General features: G+C 38.0%; 1 protein-coding gene across 1 annotated transcript; it reads right to left on the minus strand.

The window, feature by feature from the left end:
- Positions 1 to 12,399: 12,399 nt before the first annotated feature.
- On the minus strand, positions 12,400 to 21,342 carry LOC107766819 (uncharacterized). Its single transcript, XM_016585693.2, has 5 exons — positions 21,030 to 21,342; positions 16,100 to 16,361; positions 15,816 to 16,012; positions 14,722 to 14,909; positions 12,400 to 12,970 (listed from the first exon to the last, which is right to left on the minus strand). Exons 1-5 carry the CDS (start codon positions 21,122 to 21,124, stop codon positions 12,684 to 12,686), a joined length of 1,029 nt encoding a protein of 342 aa, XP_016441179.1. The 5' UTR covers positions 21,125 to 21,342; the 3' UTR covers positions 12,400 to 12,683.
- Between the last annotated feature and the right edge of the window lie 1,837 nt (positions 21,343 to 23,179).

Here is a 23,179-nt window from a genome sequence, read left to right on the forward strand (position 1 = left end):
ACAAAAGTACCAAGCGAAGAACTTCAGTTCACCTATAGATGCCCAGAGAGGCATCCTATTAAGCCGTGTATATGTTTACAAAGTAAGTCCTAGAGATTGGCTAAAAGCTGGAGGAAAAAGGAGAGAAGAGTCGCATAGGCACACTTACAAGGTCAGTAGTGGAGGTTGCATGATAGAAGGTAGCAACAGTTACAAGACTGGAAGGAATTCGATCACAAATCATGGCGTGGGAAAGAGGCCTAAAGGGGGAATGCCCTAGCCTTAGGATTTATTCACAGAACAACTACCTAAATGGCAAGGAGAGTATAAAGATATTCACAAGAGCTATAAGTTATGAAAATGATAAAAGCATCAGTCAACATTCGAGGACGAATGTTCCAAAGGGGGAATGATGTTACACCCCACAATATTACGTCGATATTACGTCCTGCAGTATTATATTACGATGATGTTACGTCTTACAGTATTATATTACGATGATGTTACGTCCTGCAGTATTATATTTAGATGATGTTTAGCCTTGCAGTATTACATTACGATAATGTTACGCTTCGCAATATTAAATTACGACGATGTTGCACCCTTTAGTATTGTATGTTGAATTTATCGTAAGGTAATTGACATCAGTCCAAGAAAAAGATTATTCGGAGATTATAAGGACTATGCTATTTCACAATTGATGAGTAAATTCATGAAGATGAGAGGGGAAGCAAGTCGAAGAAAATGAATTTTGTCAAAGTTTGACATTTTGAGATAAAATACAGCCCAAGCTAAAATACCCGATATTTTTAGACTAGTACCATACAAGGTACCCCATGGCCATGATAGTAAGGTGTATAGGGTATGTTAAAAGCGAGTAGTATTTTAAGTAAGCTGAGATAATTCTTAATTATGCGGGTAATTGGTTAATTACCGGATAATGAAACATTACCTAATTAATTGTTGGATAAGGTTGAGCCAAAAAAACGTGGCAGCATTTCAAGATTTAGCCAAGTGACTCTTAAGTCATGAGATTTGGTGTCACAATTAGAAGAATATTTGACTTAGTCATTAGGAAAGTGGGGCCCACACCCAATTATATAAAAAATCTCCTAAGAGCACAAAACCAAGGTTGGTGACTACATGAAGCATGGATGAGAACGTTACTGCTTCTTCAAAATCATAAAGTTTGCATTCTAATTTTTGGTATATTTATGCAAACAAAATCTCTTAGCAACGTGATATGTTGCAATTTCAAGGGAGTACGGTGCAATCTTTCGCAAGAATATCATATGGATTTTTTCCTACTCCGATCTTGCCGTTACGTGATTTGTTGCAATTGGCGTATATTAAAGGGATTGTCAAGAGAATTGGCTCAGGTATGTTAAGGCTATCTTTTCTTTCTTTTAGCATGATCCATACGATACAAACGAACCGAGAAAATGTACAACTTCCATAAATGACTCTATTCATAGAAGTATTAGAAGTGCCTATGTTCTTGAATTCCCATGTATCTTGTTATTCTATCATCTGTTCATGGGTCTCAGAAAAATACGTAAGTTGAAAAAGTTTACTTCATGATATTACTCAAAGACATAATGGTCTTATGACATTCGAAAATTTTTATTACCGTACTTGTTGATACCCAATTTTTCCTACATTTTTTATATGCATAAATACCTTCACAATAGCATATATATGCATATATAAGAATGCATAAGGTTTTTGTAATTTTTCTATAATTTATAAGATTTTTAATTGATTTATTTCCTCCCTTTTTACTCATAATTATCCCTTAAATTATTGTTGGGGTGACTAAGTCATTTAAATTATATATTTATGGCAAAATATTGTTAAAATATTTTTTAGTGCATTTTTTATAATTGCACTTTGTATTTTTAAAGCTAAATTGCATATAACTGCAATATTAGCCTTATTAATGTATAATTAGATTTATATGCATAAAATCAACCTTCTACATTTTTAAAATGCTAAATATATATTTTAAACTATTTTAGCACTTGAAATTATTTTTTTGAAATTGTTTATCATTTATTATAAATTATATAGGGAAAATGGGCTATTTAAAATATAGCCAGATTGGCATTTCAATTGTAGCCCAAATTAAACCCAATCCCAACCCAATTTCAGATTAAAAACACCCGACCCAAACCCTAAGCCTGCCTACCCGACCCAAGACCCGTTAAATCCTGGCCGTTGATCTAAAAGTTCTTTCCTTTTTTATCTCAAACGACCCCCTAACCCTATCTCATTTCTTAAATCCGTTGCCTCTGTATTCTTTCATCTCCTCTCCTCTCTCAACCCCTTAACCTAAACCTAGCTCCTTCAATCGCTGACTCCCTTCTCCGGTCTTCTCCGGTAATCTCCCTTCAACTCCTAAACCTCCAATAGCTCCTCTATTGCCATGCTCGCCTTCTCTGAGGAGTTCAAGGGCCCTGGTCCACGCTTACTTGAATCTAGGGTTTGCCATCTGGCATGTTCGTGGATACTTTAGTATGATTCCAAGCGAAATCATGTTGTACTTGTTACGATCCTTGAGATTTTTTACATGTTCTTTCATCTCTACTTGGGTTTCTTCTGAAACCCTAATTTTTGCTTACATCTCCTAGATCTATACGATTTTTAAATGATTTGATTATATTTCTTTGATGTTTTACACTATCCTTGTAACTCTTTACAAAATAACCGATTTCAAAGTGTTTTTACCTTCTTCTCAAATTAGGGTTTTTGGAACTTCTTCTAAAACTTTGTTTAAACCGATTCTTTATGTTTAAACTTCTATCTCCTGCATATTTCGATTGATTCTATGATTTACCACCTCTTCAACTTGCCTATGTGAAAACCCTAATTTCTTATAGCCTATTTGGCCAAGCTGCAAAAATTAACTTATTTTGAGAAGTGCTTTTCTCAAAAGTACTTTTGGTGAGAAGCAGTTTGTGTTTGGCTAATTAGTTTGAAAAGCACTTCTGAGCAGCAATTAGTGTTTGACCAAGCTTTAAAAAACCGCTTCTAAGTGTATTTTTCTCAAAAGTGCTTCTCAAAAAAGTTCTTTTGGAGGGAAGCTACTTTTTTCTACTTCTCCAAAACTGCTTCTGCTTCTCCTTAAAAGCACTTTTTTCCTTCCAGAAGCTTGGCCAAACACCTCAAATTGAGATCAAAAGTGCTTTTGGCCAAAAAAAGCACTTTTGGTAAAAATAAGCTTGGCCAAACAGGTTATTAGTTCTAATTTTGGGTTTCTGAGTTTGGTTTTGATAACATGTTCAGTTAATCTATATGTTTCTTTGATTCTGTGATTTTACCCTATGATTGCTTGTTAAGGTTCCTAATTATGGTTATCCCTGCCTGTTGTGTGATTTTGCCCTATTTTGTTCACCAATGTTTCTGATTATTCACTTCTCCTACCTGTATCATGCTTATTCTACTAATTCAGACTATGCTCTACATGAATCCCTAATTTATATATGATTTTTCTCCTGCTCGACCTCTTAGAGTTCTGGTTTTGCTTACTATGTTCTTGTTCTTATAAAGTGGTGCTAAATCAGTGTTATTTTTTACTTTTGAATTCTTGAGTCTTTGTGATTGATCTTTCACTGATTTTGCATGATATCTCTACTGATTTTTAACCTTGTAAAATATTTTTTGACCTTATTCTATGGTCAATTATGCTATTAATTGATTTCCTAAGTATTTTCCTTGATTGAAATATGTTGAACCTAGCCTCTATTACATGTTCTGTACAAAAAATATTTCCTTATTTGTTATGCTCAGCTTTATACGATTTCCTTCCTTTTTTGCCACATGTTTATTACCGCTTGAAGTTGACTCCTCAATTAAAGGGAGTACTTACCTTGATTTCGTGACTGATTGATTTTGAGTCCCCATAATTACTGATGAACTTTAATTTTTTTACCTTATTTGCTACCTGCGTTCAAACTATATATACACACTCTTTCATTAACACAACACACGAACACTCTTGGTTCAAAGCTCTCTCTCTCTCTCTCTCACTTAAACTTTTTGCTCTCTTTTGTGCTACTTGCTACTATTCTAAGTTAGCCGGCTGCAAGCCAAGGCTAACCATTATGTTCTCCTGCTCCTTCACTCTGCTTACTGTCTTCTTTACTGGTATGTTCTAGTTTCAATTCAAGTTCCAACAACAATATGGTTCTTTTATTGCTTCAGTTCATTCTATTTCTAGTTTGCTTTTACCTATGGTTTTTCTATGAGACCTGCAGTTAATATGATTACCTAATTAGTATGTCATGTACTCCTCTTCCTTAGAATCAGTATGAGCATGTTACCCCCACCCCCTCTAAGTAGTCTGCACTCCTAACTTGTATGGTTCTGGTATTGAATCATGTGGATCCTATTTACTAAATACCCTTAAGCTTTGCTGGTTCTGAAACTATGCCTAATTATATGTGTCTAAGCATGTCTGTACAATTCCTAAGACATTTGCTTGTTATGTGTGCACAATCAGGTGTTCTATGTATCCCCGAATCCCTTGACCCCTGTTTGTGACAACTGAACTTGCTTTGGTTCTGTGACGCCTGATTGTGTATGAACCTATCTTAAGGGTGTTGTGTTTGGACTGTTGTTTACTACTCCACTCTCTTTTCAAACTATCTCTGTTGTTTTACTAAGTTATTTCAGAAAACTTCCTTTTAATACAGTTTTCCCATTAAAACTTTTCAACTTGTGTTAAGCACTTTCACTCTACTCCTAAGTCAATAAGTCCTGCCCCCTCCAGTATGTGTACTGCCTTGGGATCCTCCTAAGAACCCTCTTAACTCTGGCATACTGAGGTTGGTCCTTCCACACTGCACTTATTCATTTTGGTTACCAAGTCTAGGTGTAAGCACTGCCCGGAATCCTTGAGATCGTTAGGGAACTTTGATGCACCTGGATTATGACATTGTCTATGGAATTGAGGCATTTGAGGCTATTGGAGGCTTTGGCAAATCTGGGCCTATCTGTAAGCTCCCTATAGAATAACTTCTCATTTTCTTATTTACTTATGTAATTCATATGGTCTATAATAATTTGTAAACGAATATTGGGGTAATTAGTGAAAAGGGTGGGTAGTTACATGTTTGTAGGGTAATACGTGTAGAAACCATGCCTATAGGATTTTACAATTTGTTGTGTTTGCCTTATAAGTAGAAACCATGCCCATAGGACTTTCGTATATGTTTATGTTAGAAATCATGCCTATAGGTCTTAATCGATTCTATAATAGAAACCACGCTTACAAGTCTTAAAATCAGTTTCACAAGCAGATACCATGCCTATAGGATATAATCCGAGTTCAGCTTCTGTTATAATTTTGTTTACATGTTGTTTCATTTGTCATCATGCCTGCAAAGTTTCTAAAATCACTATTAAAATAGATATCATGCCTATAGGGAACAACGTCAAATTCTGCCTATAGATCTAAACTAGTTTGGTTTTAAATAAATTAATCCGGTTAACGATTAGTTCACTTCTAAATCTTCAATTAGTGGTTTATATTTTCTTGAAGTGAGTTCTTTTAAAATCGCCTTAGACAGCATACCTATAGAGATTAAAAGAGTCCGTTTTAAACCTGCCTTGTCTCGTTCTATAAAAAATGTAGTCGTCAGTATTCCGCGTATAGGCAAGACTATAGGGCGTTTTCAAAAGTCGCAATTCTGAAAACTATTTCTGTGACTTAATGTTGTTCTGGCTTAAGCAAGCTTTAAAATCAGTAGGCCACTGATAGGGTCATTACTTCTGGGTTTATAAAAACAAACTGCATATTTTCTGTATATTCACTTAGATATCATGCCTTAGGATACTGTTTAACAAAAGGCCTTATTTGTGCTTGAGTCATGTTGTTTATGTGCCTTGTTTGTGGAGGTAAACTGAGCCTCTTCTTTGCTCCTTCATGTTCTTCTTTGCTAAAGTTCTAACTGTTCTTGCATGTTGCCTTAGTATTTTTACCTTTAAAACCTTAGGGATCTGTCTAGAACCACCTATAGGTAGAGGTCCTAAATCCCCCCGGGACCATTAAGAAGGGATGGGTAATAGCACGCAATAGAGATCGTTGACCAACACTTGCTTTGAATGATCGCTAAGGGGACAGGAAGGGTAGATATGGGATATGATGACTACGCGCTAATATCATGTGTAGCCCCTCTTTGAGGAGTGTTTGCCGGACATTGTGTGGGGTGATCCTATAGGCTAACCAACCTAGGACTCCTCTTTTTCCAAAATTCCTTTTTCTATTTAAAACCTTTGTTTCATACAACTTGTTCAAAAATCTTTATCTTGTTACTTGAAGTATCCAACGTGTTTTACTTGCAACCTATTTGATTCAACTGTTTATGGACTAATTTGTGAATATAAGTTCGGTCGGGACCCACAGTTGTGGACCAATAGGGGTTTCTGACACCTTCCCCTCAAAGTTATTTCGAGCTCTTACCCTAAATCTCTGGTAATGCAAACCAATCCAAAAGTTAATCACTCTGGGGGCCTTAACGCACCGTAATCCGTTAGGTGGTGGCTCTTCAAATACCCAATTCCCAAAAGGAAATGAGTTATCATACTCCATGGAATGTCGAAACCCAGACCTCTCTCTGCGGACCGAGAAATTTTATTGACGTACTTCTCATGCATTGCATTCATGTACATTGACCCATGACCAGATGGCGTTATATACGCGTATATATGTATATTATATGTATATGGAATATGAAAAAATGTTACGGTGTTATATACACACCACCACCTTATCAGCTAGTATACGTTGATGATTTTGCCCACAGTGGCCGAGATGATATGATGGGATGCCTTCAGAGGCTAATGATTTTATGAAACATGTACCTATGCACGACATGACATTCATGCGCTTATGCATAACACTATAAGTATTTCATAATTTACAAAGTTTTCTAGACTTACAGGTTGAGTTATTTACTCTATATTTCTTCCATGTCTATTATGTACTTATTTATGTGCCTTACATACTCAGTACATTATTCGTACTGACGTCTCTATTGTCTGGGGACGCTGCATTTCATGCCCGCAGGTCCCGATAGATAGGTCGAGAGCCCTCTAAGTAGGCTATCAGCTCAGCGAAAGATGTTAGTGCGCTCTATTTGCTTCGGAGTTGCTTGTTTGGTTGGTATAATTTAGACGTGTACTGTTTGGTATGGTGGGACTCTGTCCCGACCTTTATGAAAATTATGTATTCTTAGCAGCTTGTAGACAGATGTCATGTACATAAAAGATTGTATGGCCTTATCGGCATATGTTCAGTATATGAGTGGTTATTTTGGCTTTATAGGCCCGTATGTCTTATGTATAAATTGGTATCACATGTTGTATTCTACTTAACTCACGACAGCCTTCTGGCTCAATTATCTATGATAGTATGACATGAAAAGATACGTTATGTTGGTACTCGGTTGGATAAGGTATCAGGTGCTTGTCGCGGACCATCGGTTTGGGTCATGACATTGTCTTTCCCTTTATCAACAGGGGAAGCTTCCTGAGCCGGTTTAGAAGATGAGGCCTCCCCGCACCCAGGACGCGCAGAACCATTGTCAAAGGTGTTCATAACGACCTTTTCCTCTTCGGGTCGCAAGGAAGAAGCAACTCTGATTTCTTCCAACCTATGCACCTCTGAGGCCGCCCCAACGCCTCCCTCTATCACTATCATCATAGTCTCTTGCACCACGACCCCATCCTCAAACAAGTTGACACTGCTGGCACACCGGCTCCCACATCCATGGCCTTCCTCTTAGAGGGCCTCAAGTCCATGCCATACAAATAAATCTCCTCGTCCTCAACATGAGATGGAGCCGAGGGAAGAGAGAGCGCAACAATCAAAAGGGGGCAAGAGTAGAGGAAGCAACACCCTTCCTTCTCCTGATAGAGCATCGGCGCCAGATTCCTTTTAGCAACCTCCTTGGCGGAGCCTAGAAGAAAGTATGAGGATGAGAACACCAAGATCAACAAGTAAAGACAGAAAGATAACGTGCCGACATTACCTTTCGAAGAGAGAGCCAGTTTGTACTTCTGCCAAAAACTCGACCAGTCTCGAATCCCTACAGTGCAGGGAAGGACTTGCCTAACCCAGCTAGTAAGGTGCACCACCAACTGAAGTGGCCGAGCAGTAGCTGCAAAATAAGAAGAATCAACTCACGAACTCGGACTCTACGATTAAATGAGAGAAGGAAGATAAGCATAAATACTTACGAGCATGATTCCAAGCTTTTGGAAAATTCGCGACGTCAGCCACGACGGATTTAGTCTTAACAAAAAAGAGTCAAGCCCGAATTCTCGACTACCTCTGTCAACCATCTTAATGACCAGGGACTTGCTTCCGTGATGTCGAATGTTCAACATCGTGCCCCGGTAGAAGTTGGGCATGAACAGGTGAACCACATGTTGCAGAGTGGTCTGGACGTCAGCTAGCTTAGCAAACTTGGACAGCATCTTGATCACCTTGTAGAGCAAGGGCGCGAGCTAAGCCGGACAAACCCAGTAATAGCAGCGAAATTCCTCTACCAAAGGGGGAAGATGAAATGAATAGCCTACGGTGAAGGGATAGGCACAAAGAGCACAGTACCCTGGGCGGTCTGTACACACTTCGCCATCACTGACGGGTACAAGATCCACTTGATTTGGAAGGCCATACTTAGCTTTGAACTCTGCCAAATGATCGGTTGTTAGAGACGATCAGAAAACCTCAGCCACCGCCTCCGGCTACCGTTGCAAGTCCAGTTTCGCATTGTGGCTGCGAGAATAATTTTTTCTACCAAGGGAAGAACTTCCGCTTCAATGGCGAAGGTAGCATATCCTCCGCGAACAGAGGCTGCAACAATCAATGAGGTGGTCAGAATATCCTCATTCACACCAGAAACCTCCCCACCACGAGTATCAGAAGGCAAGTTAGACATGATTGTAAAGTTTGAAGAATTTTAGGGAGGAGAAGAGTCGAGAAAATGGGAGGAAGCTTTAGAGAATGATAAGCTAGAGAAATAAACTCAAAGAAAGCAAAGGTGATTCTTGAGGTAAAACTTGAATAATGGTGATCATCCCCCTCTTTATAGAGAAGGAAACTAGAATTTGGAACGACTAATCATAATGGCAGCCGAAATTGCAATGGCGGAACCAATCCAAAAACCGCACGTGTCCTGACACGATGTAACGGGAACAAACGTCATCGTGATAAATGATGTCACATCCCATCCATGTCAGGCTTTCTCCAGAGGTCACCCGGAAAAATTAAGAGTTCGAAATATGTGATTCTCAAAATGCCACATCATCCGTCTCTTATGACGATCATGATTACTATTATCCATTTATCAAGCTTGTCCATGGGGACGACCTCGACAAGCGGAGGAACTAACTGTATGGGCGAAAAACTTCATGTCATGCATTTGACCTGGTCAACTATGACAAAGCCTTTGGAGGTTGTGACGTATCGACACTATGACGTGTCAACCTGACTCCAAAAGGTCAAAGTCGTGTGAAAAGGATAAATCGTCGAGGTCGAGGTTGTTTAACGGAAGATGAGGGCAAGGACGAGCACCTACCTTTAGTACGAAGTAACGACTAGTTTTAGGATTTAGATCCCTAGAGAATATTCTCATGGATATTCCTTTCTATTGTACTATCTAGGGTTTTGTGGTCCATGTACTTTTATAAATAGGAAGAGATGTAGTTCCAAAGGGGCATCGAATATTTTGTAAAGAATATCATTGACATTCTCTGTGCAAGATTCTCTCCTTATTGAATACATAGAAAGCCTAATTTTGCACTTCTTTTTCTTTGACCTTTTTCTCCCGATCCAAGAAGAATCGGAATATTCAACTGATTATCATCATCATCATTGTTAGAAAGCATAGTGAAAAATCTCACCCTTGTCGGGCGGACTTTATCTCATTTATTATTTGAAAGTCATTCATTATCATTTATTACTAGCCTTAACATTTTCAAGCCTGTATCGCTCCATCATTGTTCTTAGACAACCTTATTTAATATTACACATTAAATATTCACCATAAAAGTATTAGATCTGCTATTGAATATTAACATCAACTTTGATTAACCCTCTTTTTCTATAAGTCTAAATCTAATATAACTGTATAAAACCCCAAATCTAAGTTTTGGATCATACACAAGACAACAGCATAAATTTGGGAAATTTAGGGCATGGAGGCAATTACTATCTGACACGTTACCCTACCAAAGCCAGAGTTAGTATGGCTACCCTTTTAAAAGGAACAGTTTGAGTTTCTACTTTCTAGTTTCTTTTAAGCATGCAGTATAAGAAAATCAGAGGACAAAGTGGGGACCCAAAAAGATGTTGGTCCTGAATATGAGCCGCCATGTCCACTAGCTTCTTTCAAAGACTCGAGACTCAGGAGCGAGATCCACGTAGAAATGACACCAGGTAGCCATCCCATAGTACTGTTATTTAAGAATTAATCAATGTATTTCAATTTTCAGTTCAAATTTTCAAGACAAAAATGACCTGAATTATTCTGAAATTCAAATTTTTTAATTTAAAATATCAGGACAAAATAAGTATTAACTAATTTTTAAATAACATCCTTAAAAATGACTATTTATTTATGCACTTGCCCTTGGTTCCGTCACCTACCAATCTTTAAAAAAAGACTACTCCACGGGGCTAGTGAGCATCCTCGTAGTAGATGCATACTGACCCTTTAAAACAGACAGGCCCTAATATTTTCACAAAACTTATGCAATTCTCATGTTAAGAAGACCAATATACCAAAAGAACACCACAAACGTGTACCCAACTGTCAGAGTATTTTGTCATTTTCTGCAGGCGCATTATCTTTTACTTCATCATCACTGCATAAGTCATCTGAAAGTTTTAGTCCTTGGTGGTATTGCTCTCTCAATATAGATAAATAGCATGTTGGCTAAGCTATTTTTTGGTCAAGTACTTTTTTGATAGTTTTTGGCCAAAAATTAAGGTGTTTGCCTAAGTTTTTAGAAGGAAAAAAAGTATTTTTGAGAAGAAGCAGAAGCAGTTTTGAGAAGCAGAAAAATGTAGCTTCTCTCACTAATTACTGCTCAAAAGTGCTTTTTAAATTATTGAGCCAAACACAAACCGATTTTCATCAAAAGTACTTTTTTGAAAAGCACTTTTGAAAAAAACACTTCTCAAAATAAGCAGATTTTAGAAGTCTGGCCAAACAGGCTATAAGACAAATCAAAACTAAAATTAGGTATATGACTAATTTAAAATCATCATCTTCTCACTTATTGCAACTAAAATAGCATGATAGAAATAGAAATCCAGAAGACATATAGCATAGCCAAAACTAGGGGTGTTCATAAAACCCTGAAAAACCGAAGCAAACCGAAAACCAAACCAAATCGCGCAAAAAATCGATACTTTTTGGTTTGGTTTGGTTTTGAATTGTATAAACCGATCAAATTTGGTTTGGGTTTGGTTTTAATCAGAAAATAACCGAACCAAACCGACTATTGGAGTGGCTATTCCAAATTTATTATTACACCTATATATATGTATATTGTTATACAAAGTTTTAAAAAATTTATGGTAAATGTTAATAGTTTGCACTTTTAATATAGTTCTTTATCTTTACATTCTAGTTTGATTGGTAGTTTTCTTTTGTTTAGTGTAAGAATCCATTTCGTGTTAAAAATAACATATTTTTAATTGAGTCCTTAAATTAATCATCACTATTTTGATTCAATTATCATCAATATATTTTGGTAAATAATATATTTCTCAAAGGGCAATTGATTTGATACTGTTACATTGAAAATGTGGTCGCCGAAATATGTGTTTGGTAGTGTATGTCTTATATTTAAGAAAAAACCGACAAATAACGGAAAAAACCGAAAAACCGACATAAACAGGATCAAGAAAAACCAACTTAATTGGTTTAATTTGGTTCTAATGTTTGAAAAACAGACTTACTTGGTTTGGTTTCTTTTTAGGAAAAAACCGATCCAAACCAAACCATGAACATCCCTGGCCAAAACAAGCACACAAAAAAAATTAAAAAAAGCAATTTAAAGTGAGAAATTATCATTTGAAGGGTAGTATTTTACTTATGCGCCTTTTTAAATGTGAACATTCTACACTATTCCTGTGTCTCCCCTTGCAAAGCAAAAAACCAGCAAATGACAGAAAAGTGCTCCATAGGGAAGCAAGCGATGCTCGAACCCAGTTTTATTAGCCTGAAGACGTAAACCCCTTCCCGTTGCAATTATATACAATGACATTAGCAACATGACCAATTAAATATATATGCTATAGCCTGTAAGCACTAAGCACTCCAAAATTGCAACGTTTAAAAATACAGAAACCACTCTTAACTAATTCTCTCAAGGAGCTAAAATGACTTCATGCTGTGCCCAAGGTACAGTAAGAACTTCACACTAAATAAATGCATAAAATACAAGCTACAATAACATAAGCCAAGTACAACTTCAGATATGTTTTACAAGACACTGGATGAAAGATGTGGAAATTAAAAAATGCAACTGAACTAGGCCTACTGAAGTTGGAAAAACGGAAACTCGCATGACCAGGCATTTCCAAGAAATGCATTCATGCAAGAAAAAAGAGACAACCAACCAAAAACTAACAAAGATCTGAATGGAAATCACTTTGGACACCCTTTAATTACGGCGTGCCTCTCATTCTACTTAGCTTTCTTGATGAGAGTAGTTGTTCCAAATTCACTGTCATCCCTAACAAAACTCCACAACAAGTACGCTAGGGGAAGGGAGATAGTGTGCCATAGAGCATCAGCGTCCACATATCCCATATAGGGAGGAAAGTCATATATCTTAAGGAGTGTAGAAAGGACTCCACCAGTCACCACAAGCCACAACTTCCAGCGTGATGGATGGCGAGTAAAAGCTGCCCAGACCGCCCATAAAGTAAACTGCAACATGCTCATAGCAACACAGACTTTGGTGTTTAATCCTGCAATGTAATCTGGCAACTTCAGCTTCTACACCTTGCATTATCATGTAACAAATTCATGACATAAAGAGCCACTACCGCTTAAACATAATCGGTTAGGGTTCCTGTAACTACATTGGCCACATGACACATGGGACACTTATTTGACCACCAAAAATGTTCCCTTAATTGTGTGAAGTTGGTTGCTGGAAAGAAAAAAGACAAACAAAATTGTTTCTATACATATCTTAGACCCCCCACCCACCCCCCCCCCACCCCCGATGCGAGCTCATATTAGCGCTTGACTTTTCATGAATGTAGATTTTGGAAAATGAGAGAAAAAAAGGAGACTGCCAAATGTTATTGTTGATGTAACAAAGCAAGATGACCACTACAAGTTTGACAGGTGATGCATAATCCCAAAGCATTTAAGCTTATTAGACACCTCTGTCCTGTTTCTTAAGATGTACATATATTTTGCAGTGTCCTGTATCTTTTAAAATTGTCGTAACTGTTTATGTGCAAATGGCTAGTCTACATATGCTCTTACAAGAAACATCGCAGTAGTTGTCCAAAACTCGATTCAAAGTTTATTTAGAAACGTGAATTCACGGAGTAGAAAAATGAGAACGGACAATCAGATGCGTGCAAATTAAATTTTACATTGGTAGAGGATGCAAATGAACAGTCAGTAGAGGAAGAACTCCCTCAATTAACCTTTTAGTCATCTCAACAAAGTAGTTTTCCACTCAAGAACATGTTTGCCTTTTTCGATCAAACATTTCATGATGGCAATTGAACATTTAACTCATAGATTCAATAAATGTTAAATGACTAAAGAAGAAATTGCAGTTCAGGTCTACTTTTTCTTTGTTTGAGTAATTTCTATTTTGTTTTGCTAGTGGCTGCATATATGAAAAAATTAGTTTGCACGAGTCCTTGGTCCAGGGACAAGATAATTGTGTGACACCATCCACATCGAGGCAAACTGAATTCTCTAAGACGTAGCTTTTGTACTTTTTCTTAGATATATCCATTCATTGCCATTCTTCTGTCACTCTTTACCCAACGACACACACAATAACCTGAAATTAAACTCAAGGATAGACAAGAAGGCAGTCTAAACCGGTTTCAGGAACACTGGAAAGTAGGAATCCAGCTATATCATTAGGCCAAAACATAAGCAATCACGACTTGAACTAAGATCAAAGGAGGTAGGTGAAGTAGATAGCCTAATGGTCAGTTCTTATTAAAGTTTTGGAGTTGTCTGTTTTATTTGTTTTACTTTTATATTGAGTGACACCCCACAAATCACCATTTTGATATCTTAAAAAGCACAATTAGGAAACAGCACTCAACCTCATCAAGGCAGAGTGGATTCAAAATAAGATGAAGCATTTTACTTTTTCCTTAGATCTGTTCATTGCCATCTTTGCGACTCTTCACTCAACGTCCAAGAGGACATGCATAATAACCTGATAATCATCTACCTGCATCTACAGATTCCCTCTCTAGTCCGATCCACTTGACTATGTGACTTATGTCTTTATAGAGAAACATCAGGAAGATAAATAACCAAGTTTTTGCTTTTTATAATATACTGCAGAAGTTGAAAAATATAGAGATCCTAGATCATGACCAAGAGGGAATTGGACTAATGATGTTAGAATTATCCAAGGAGTTGATGTATTGTTTCCAGGCCTAGCAGGAATTAAGTACACTTGATGACAATCATGCAGTATTCAACAGAGTCATACTGAAAGGGGACATACCATGGTCAAGTTGATAAAAGTTCAGATACAAGATATGGGTTGTCACAAACGCAACAATGGGAGCAGCAATCATTACCCTTGCTGCCTCATCTCTCACATTGAAGACTCGCAATATAGCAAGAATGAGTGAATACCCAACCAACGCACCCCCAGATGAATAATCTAGCTTCTCAGTCAATTCTACATCTCTGCAAATTAATTTCAGAACATCAAAACAAGAAAAATCAAAAGTGAGAAACTTTAAGCGAGAAGACAATAGCATAATTACATTAGAGATAGTGCCACAGTTTCCCGACATGGTTATTACTATGATGAAGACACTAGTCTAACTTTTCAGAAAAGTTACAAATGCAGGCGATCTTAAACAACAGTTAAAATTAGAAAAAGTGTTGAGACATAATTAAATAAATAAAAGTGCCCCCTCTCTAATAACTTAAGCTCAAATGAGGTGATCATACAATTTACCAGGGTACCAAAGCAGAAAAGGTCCTAGGTTCAAGTTTTACCATGACCCGTAAACTAAAGGTACTTCCACGTGCTTTGCCAAAGAAACTAATCAGGGGCCCACTTGCAGGGACATGTTAAGACATTATTAACTAAATATAGGTGATCTCTCTCATACGATGTAAGCTTAATGAGGTAGTCACACAGCTCAACCAAAAAAATTACTCTTTTTTTGTTTAATCGAGTTCAACAAAAAAATACTCATTAGTAAACAACGAGATTTACATGCACCAAACAGTGCTACCCTGTTATGTTCAGAGTGCAAAAGGAACAATTGTGCAGAAAGCAAAAGACAATTGTGACTCTAACTCTACATGCACCATAGTTATTCACAGCAGCAGCATAGTCACATATGATATCTGATAGCACAAAACCTCAGAAAAAATTCGGAAATTGATAAGAAAAGTTTCCACTTTCTTCATTTATGAAGATGAAGCTATCAATCAATAGAAGAAACTCGAGCAGTTGCCAGTAACATTTTTAGCAAGACAGTTTTAAACCACTTGATTTCAGCTTAAACAAAATTTATGCAGTTTATAGTAGATGGGGATTACTAATCAGAGATTAAAAAGAATGAATTGGGAACTCACCTACTATGGGAAACAGCACTCCAGATCCAGGCGTTCATTGATAAAATTGCATAAATATGCCACAAACCAGTGTATTCATAATAGGGCTTCTTGCTTGGGCTAAAAGGTAGCTTGTAGTTCACTAGAATGAAAAAGGATACCCATCCATGGAATTGTACAGCAAGGTTAAGGGCAGAGAAAGCCACAGAAACAGGTTCCTGGTTTTGGAAAAGACTTGGTTAAGATGAATGAATTATATCAGAGACTAGATGTAAAGAAATAACTAATTTATTTCTATGAAGAACCTGGATCCCATAAACACGACGGAATGGCCATTTCCCGTGATATTTGATAGGCTTAAGACCAAGCTTCTGCCTTTCTTCCTCTCTGACAAGCATACAGTGGTATCGACAATCACTAAGGCAGTCCCACTGTTTCCATCTCAGATATAGTGGTTCCTGCAGGTACCATGGACCACCAATGAGATTTCCCCCAGAAGAAAAATTGCAATGCTGAAAGCAGTTGTCCCCCACACATCCAGTCTCCTTGCACTGATCAACACATGCTCTGTGAAACCAACAAACTCAATGATCATAAGTCATGAAGCAAAATCACTTTGAAAGAATTGCAGCGGAAACAAGCAAATACTTGGGTTTCAATCAGATTCACCATTGCCAGGAACGAAAGCAAGGTGCTACCCAGGAAGCAGAAGTAGAGAGGGAACCAATAGCATGATTGCAATAATCTTAAGTACATCATAGTCCAGATGGTGGCTATAGGCTTAAAAATCTGCCAAAAGGTATATTCATATACAGCCATTTACATTTCATGATTCAGAGTAGAAAATTCTAGAACAGCATAAATTGAAAAGTATGGAAATTATAATAACTTTACAGCTGCTAGTGGTCAAATTCCATATACAAAATGAGCTTAACCCATCCATGATCACTTTTTTTAGAAGGTTTTCACTAGTTTTTGGGATCACTTTTGATCTTTGCAGCTTCTGAGGCTATTCATACTTTGGTTGGGTTTTTGGCCGTGTGGGTTGAGACTAGAAGACGCAGTGCTATTGGCTATGTGTTCATCTTGACAAAGAAGCCATAGTAGCCTGGGTTATGTGGGCCTTTTAACAGTCAAACGTAACAATTGTAAAGTTATGTTCAATGAATTTGATCGAAGCAAAACTAAAAACTCAGAGATCAGAGATTTGCATTGAGTTCAACCTCCGACATTTTGGAATCTGCAAATTAGTCATTGAACTCTCTAGCCTGGGTTATGTGGGCCTTTTAACAGTCAAATGTAACAATTGTATTAGGTATCTTTTAACCTAAATATCATTTCTGAAGAAAATATACGAGTAACTGTCAGCAACTAACAACAATTCCGGAGGACATAACGGTGCCTTTCCTAATTAATAACCTTATGAAGTCAAAAAGCAGCTCACTGGCATCAATTCACTCTATAGGATAAAATTTTCTAGAAATCTGTTATACCAAATAAGTCAAAAAACAAAACTTGGATTAAATGGTTCCATGGGAGACCATAAATATAGTAATTCAAACAAAGTCAGGGCCCCCCTCCCCCCCCCCCCCAAAAAAAATAAAAATAAAAAGCAACCTTCTCAAAAGCCGAGCATATGAAAATATAGTGAACGTTAGGTCTTGTGAAGCCAACAACAACAACTATGCCTCAATCCCAAACTAGTTGGAGTCCGTTGTATGAATCCTCAATATCTTAAATGCTCTGTTTGGGTCCATACTACTTCAATACTCCGTATTTAAGGATAAAGTAAATGTTGTTAAGAATGTTAACGAATTCTTGTTTGCAGCTTGCTCATCTATTTTACTTCATACAACTGTCACTAATTTATCGAAGTAAACTAGAAACAGAGGGTGAGCCTGTTTAAGTTTATCTCATTAAACCAACTTGGAAATATATATCGTGAGGAAACATCAGCGAAAGACGCATTGTCCTTCAATAAACTCAGGTGTACTTCTATAAGGGACTAACATTTCCAGAAGGCAATTCTTCCAAAACCAAATCCAAACACATTAATTTTCAAAAATAAAGCAAAACCAAACCGAACCAAACCGAACCGAAACCCTTTTCCATTCCAGATGCCACTATCATTCGTCATCACTTATTTGTATGACTTGTAATTTTAGGAAGTTAAATCCAAAGGTCAAGTGATACCATCTCTGGAAGACCAGCATCAACATCTAAATGGTTGAAAAGTTACGTCTAATTGCTGCTTACTTAAAAAGGACAAAGTTCTTAATGATAGCAGGTTCCTTGACCATAGAGCATTTTAATCCATGATTACACTTTCCGTGTAAGGCACAATATACAAGGTTTCAACTTTCGACAAGAGAAAGATCAATTGATTCCCACAGGTTACTCTAGAAATCCAAGTCCATTTCTTTGGATTAGCAAGGACGAAAATTCCACGGCTGAAGAAACACTAAGCTTCTTTATCACAAGATAAACATTCAATGACTCTATTTTCTCCTTAGAATGTGTTTTCAACAATACATAGGCAACAAAAAAATAATTCTCCATCTCCCAAATATTTTTTCAAGCACACACTAATAAAGTGAGACAGCAGCATCACTTCGAATTCTAAACGACTCATCTATCAATTTTTTATAACAAAAGGCATTAATTGCCAGAAAAGGTGTTTAACGGTGTTTGGTATGACGGAAGATGTTTACTATCAAAAGAGCACAAATGACTATTTGTCCTTATGAGCAAAAGTTACTGTCCTTTATAAATATACCATCGATACTCAATACTCCCTCTGTTCCAGTTTATGTGAACCTATTTCCTTTTTGGTCCGTTCCAAAAAGAATGAACCCTTTCTAAATTTGGTAACAATTTAGCTTAAAGTTACAACTCTACCCTTAATGAGAAGCTTTTATAACCACACAAATACTCTGGGCCCCATTTGGACTTGTTTAGGACCACAAATTCCAAAAATATTCATTTTTTTCTTAAACTCCGTGCCCAGTCAAACAGGTTCACATAAATTGGAACGGAGGGAGTATAATTTTTCAACTTAAACTTTGATATAATTTATAACGATGGTGTCTGAGCTAACTTGTGCACACGTCGACTATTCCACAGGGTAACTGCTATCTCCCACCAGCATAGGTACTAGGTGGCTCTGTGCGCCATGGCTTAGGCAGACGGGAAGAAATCACCTAGCGCACCAAGGCTTAGGCAGACGTGAAGAAATCACCTAGTGTTGCACGCTTAAACTTTGACATTATTATCAACAACAACAACAACAACCCAGTAAAATCCCACAAGTGGGGTTTGGGGAGGGTAGAGTGTACGCAGACCTTACCCCTACCCAAGAGGGGTAGAGATGCTGTTTCTGGAAGACTCTCGGCTCAAGAAGAAAATAAACAATAAACAATAAACAATAGACAATGGATCAGTGAAAGCAACAAAAGCCAGAAAAATATATCAGCATCGTAAGAAACGGAAAAATAGATGTAAAAGCAATAACAATAACCGATAATAATGCCATAGGAAATAGTGTGGAAACTACACCACTAACAACCCACGGCGAAACATTATCAGCCTAGCCCCGCCCTCGGAACAACGTAGAAAAATGCTCGACTCCCTCCTAACCTACAACCCTAATGCTCGACCACCATACCTTCCTATCCAAAGCTATGTCCTCGGAGATTTGAAGTCGCACCAAGTCTTGTTTGATCATCTCACCACAATACTTCTTAGGTCGCTCTCTACCTCTCCTCGTACCTGCCAATGTCAACCACTCACACCTCCTAACCGGGGCATCTATGCTTCTCCTCCGCACGTGCCCGACCCATCTAAGCCTCACTTCCCGCATCTTGTCGTCCCTGGGAGCCACGCCCACCTTCTCCCGAATATCATCATTACTAATCTTATCCAGCCTAATGTGCTCACGCATTCATCTCAACATCCTCATTTCTACTACTTGCATCTTCTAAGTATGAGAATTCTTGGCTGCCCAACACTCGGCCCCAATACAGCATGGTCGGTCTAACCACCGCTCTATAGAACTTGTCTTTAAGTTTCAGTGACATTTTCTTGTCACACAGGACTCCATATACTAACCTCCATTTCATCCACCCCACTCCTACACGATGCGTGACATCCTCGTCTATCGCCCCATCCCTTGAATAATTGACCCAAGGTACCTGAAACTTTTTTTTCTCGGGGATGACTTGTGAGTTAAGCCTCGCATCCATGTCCGTTTTCCCTGACGCATCACTGAACTTACACTCTAGATATTTTGTCTTAGTCCTACTCAACTTAAAACCTTTAGACTCAAGGGTTTGTCTCCAAACCTCCAACCTCTCATTAACGTCGCCTCGCGTCTCATCAATCAGAAATATATCATCAGCAAACAATATGCACCATGGCAAATCCCCCTTGAATATGGTGTATATTGTTTGCTGATGATATATTTCCTATGACAAAGTTAGTGCATCCATCACCAGGGCAAATAAGAACGGGTGAGCGCAGACCCTTGGTGCAACCCCATAACAACAGAAAAGTGCTCCGAGTCACCTCCCACAGTCCTAACCTGAGTCTTAGCTCCCTCATACATGTCCTTTTATCGCCCTAATATAAGCTACCGGCACACCTTTCACCTCCAGACATCTCCAAAGAACCTCCCTAGAAACTTGTCATACGCTTTCTCTAGGTCAATAAACACCGTGTGCAAATCCTTCTTCCGATCCCTATATTGTTTCACCAACCTCCTGATAATGTGGATAGCTTCCGTAGTGGAAAGACCCGGCATGAACCCGAATTGATTGTCAGATATAGACACTGCCCTCCTCACCCTCCATTCCACCACCCTCTCCCAAACTTTGACATTATTATCATTCTTTAATATCCAAAATAACTGGAAAACTCCATCCTCCACCTTATAAATTTACCATATGTCACCTGCTTTATACCCAACATTATTCCATAAAATGGTTTCCCTACGTAAAAAAATTTCCTCCCTACATACGCACCTGTATTCTTCCTACTTAATTGTCTAGTGGATTCGTACTGTATCGAGCTGCTAAATCCCAAAAGTTATAAGAATTACACAATCTACCAGCCAAATTAAACATATAAGTTGGGGACTAACATAGTATCAAACCACTAGTATTTTAAATGCAATAAATAAGCTAGAAAACTTGAGCAAGTACAGATAGTTTAAAAAAGAAGAATTAGAGCAGAACTTACTTGTAAATCGGATCAGAGTCGCCGGAGGTGGCATGGAGAAGTCGGAAAACTGAAGAAATCGCGGCAAGAAACAGAACCAAACGACATTTTTCCATATCGGAATCGTAAGTGAAAGTCAAAAGGGAAAAAAATTGAAGACTGGTACAGTAATGAATCAAGGGATGAAAGTAACAGGAGCTGGCATAGTGAGTTGAATTTATATATAGGAATTAATTGAAGAGAAGAGATGTGAAATGGATGAACGACGTGAACACAACCAAGAGAGAGAAAGAGGAGATTTTATTTGATGAGTTGAGTTTATTGAGTGACAGGCAAAGGTGAGGAGGTGAGGTGAGCGGAGACCAGAATCTCGTGATTAGCACTCTCCCTGGCGTTTCACGAGCTGCCACGTGGAGTATCTTAGGTGGCGTTTCTTCGTAAATTTTGAGGAACAGATTTTTTGGTATACACCAAATAACTTTTCTTACTCTATGTTCGGTTTATAAATAATTTTTACAAAATAACTAACTTCCACTTGTTCCAAATATATTCCAAAGTACCAAACTGATTTCGTTTGATATCTTGGCAAAGCAATGAGTTATTTATCACTATTCTTTTTTTATATAGGGGAGAGGTCGTACGGGGTAAAATTGGTTCATAATAAATGATCGAATGGTAGCATGACACGTGGAACCGAGGATAGTCAAAAGATAAGTGAAGTAACAATTAGTACCGGGTACAACCGCTGCAATCGGTGTCGCATAAATCTCCAAGGGAGTATAGTTAACGGGAGAAGATCGAGTATTTGTCATTGGATAGCATTCAATGAGAAAATATTCTCTAACATTAAATGAGCGATCGTTATAGGGAATATTTGCATTCATGGTCTGCCGTTATATATTCATCATCACTCCTTTATTATCACTTAAGTGGGGCTTGATCATAGGATCTTGTTTCCCTAGGTATAGCTATAAATAGCAGGCTCAACAGCCATTGTAACACACGAAAAACTCATAGCAAAACATATGTTATATTTTACTTTCGCTCTCAATTAAACAAACTTTGCTTGCTCTTTATCATTGCTTTCACTTTTGCCCTCGGAGACATTGTGCTCGGAGCTAGGCTCGTTATTTTCTTTAATTTCAATTGCTAAGTCTCATTTTTTTAGTTTTATTTCTTTATCAATTTTTGGATCAAATCAGTTCGTTTGTCTATAAACCACGTAACAAATTTAACTGTATCATTTTACGGTAAACAGTTTAGTGCCCACTGTGGGTAAAAGCAACTTCGATGCGGATCGACGGTCTTCTAAATGTTGTTTCCTGCCATATGAAAGAACCGGGGATGCAGCAGCAAAGGGTTTCGGTCCTCGGATAGGTTTGCTCCCGATAAAAGAGCTAATCGTCGCCAGAACAACAGGCCGTTACAAGAAAAACAGGTCCCTATCCCACGTTATTGGATTACAACTTCAACATCAGCTTGGTAGAGCCGGTATCGATGATGCGGAATATCAAAGAAGCATGATTCCCAAAGCCAATCAGATCTGATCCCAACTTGTGGTGTGAATCTCATGGGATTCATGGCCATAGAACTGGGACTGTCAGCATCTGTGTGAAGTGGTGGCAACATTGTTGAAAAATGGAAATCTCAGGTAATTCTTAAGCGACCGAGCCAAGAACAAGTACGGCCTAAACCGGGACAATGCAGAACCTTCTAAGGCGGTAGAAGACTCCCCTCGGTTGACTATCAATATGATTTTCGGAGGGAACAAAATCAATGGTGTAACCTTCTCGGCGGGCAAGAAAACAAAGATATTGGTGACTCACAACAAGAGACTCTAGGAAGCCGTGGAGGATTATATCACCTTCACGAAAGAAGATGTTGACGGACTTCTTCTCCTACCTAATGAAGATGTGGTAATCTCTCTTAATGTTTTAGGTTTCAAAATTAAGCGTGTTTTGGTTGACCCAGGACTTTCAGCCAACATAATCCAATAGAGAGCACTGGAGAAAGCAAATCTGATCGAAAGCATCATTCCGGCAACAAAACTCTTAGCTGGATTCAACTTGACAAGTGTGAAAACTCAAGGAGAGATCCTGCTGCCCACGAATGCCAAATGGGTATCCAAGACCACCTTATTCGAAGTAGTAGATGTCGACATGGGACACAAT

This window comes from Nicotiana tabacum, chromosome 11 (genome assembly GCF_000715075.1).
Source record: "Nicotiana tabacum cultivar K326 chromosome 11, ASM71507v2, whole genome shotgun sequence".
In the NCBI taxonomy this organism is placed as follows: Eukaryota; Viridiplantae; Streptophyta; class Magnoliopsida; order Solanales; family Solanaceae; genus Nicotiana; species Nicotiana tabacum.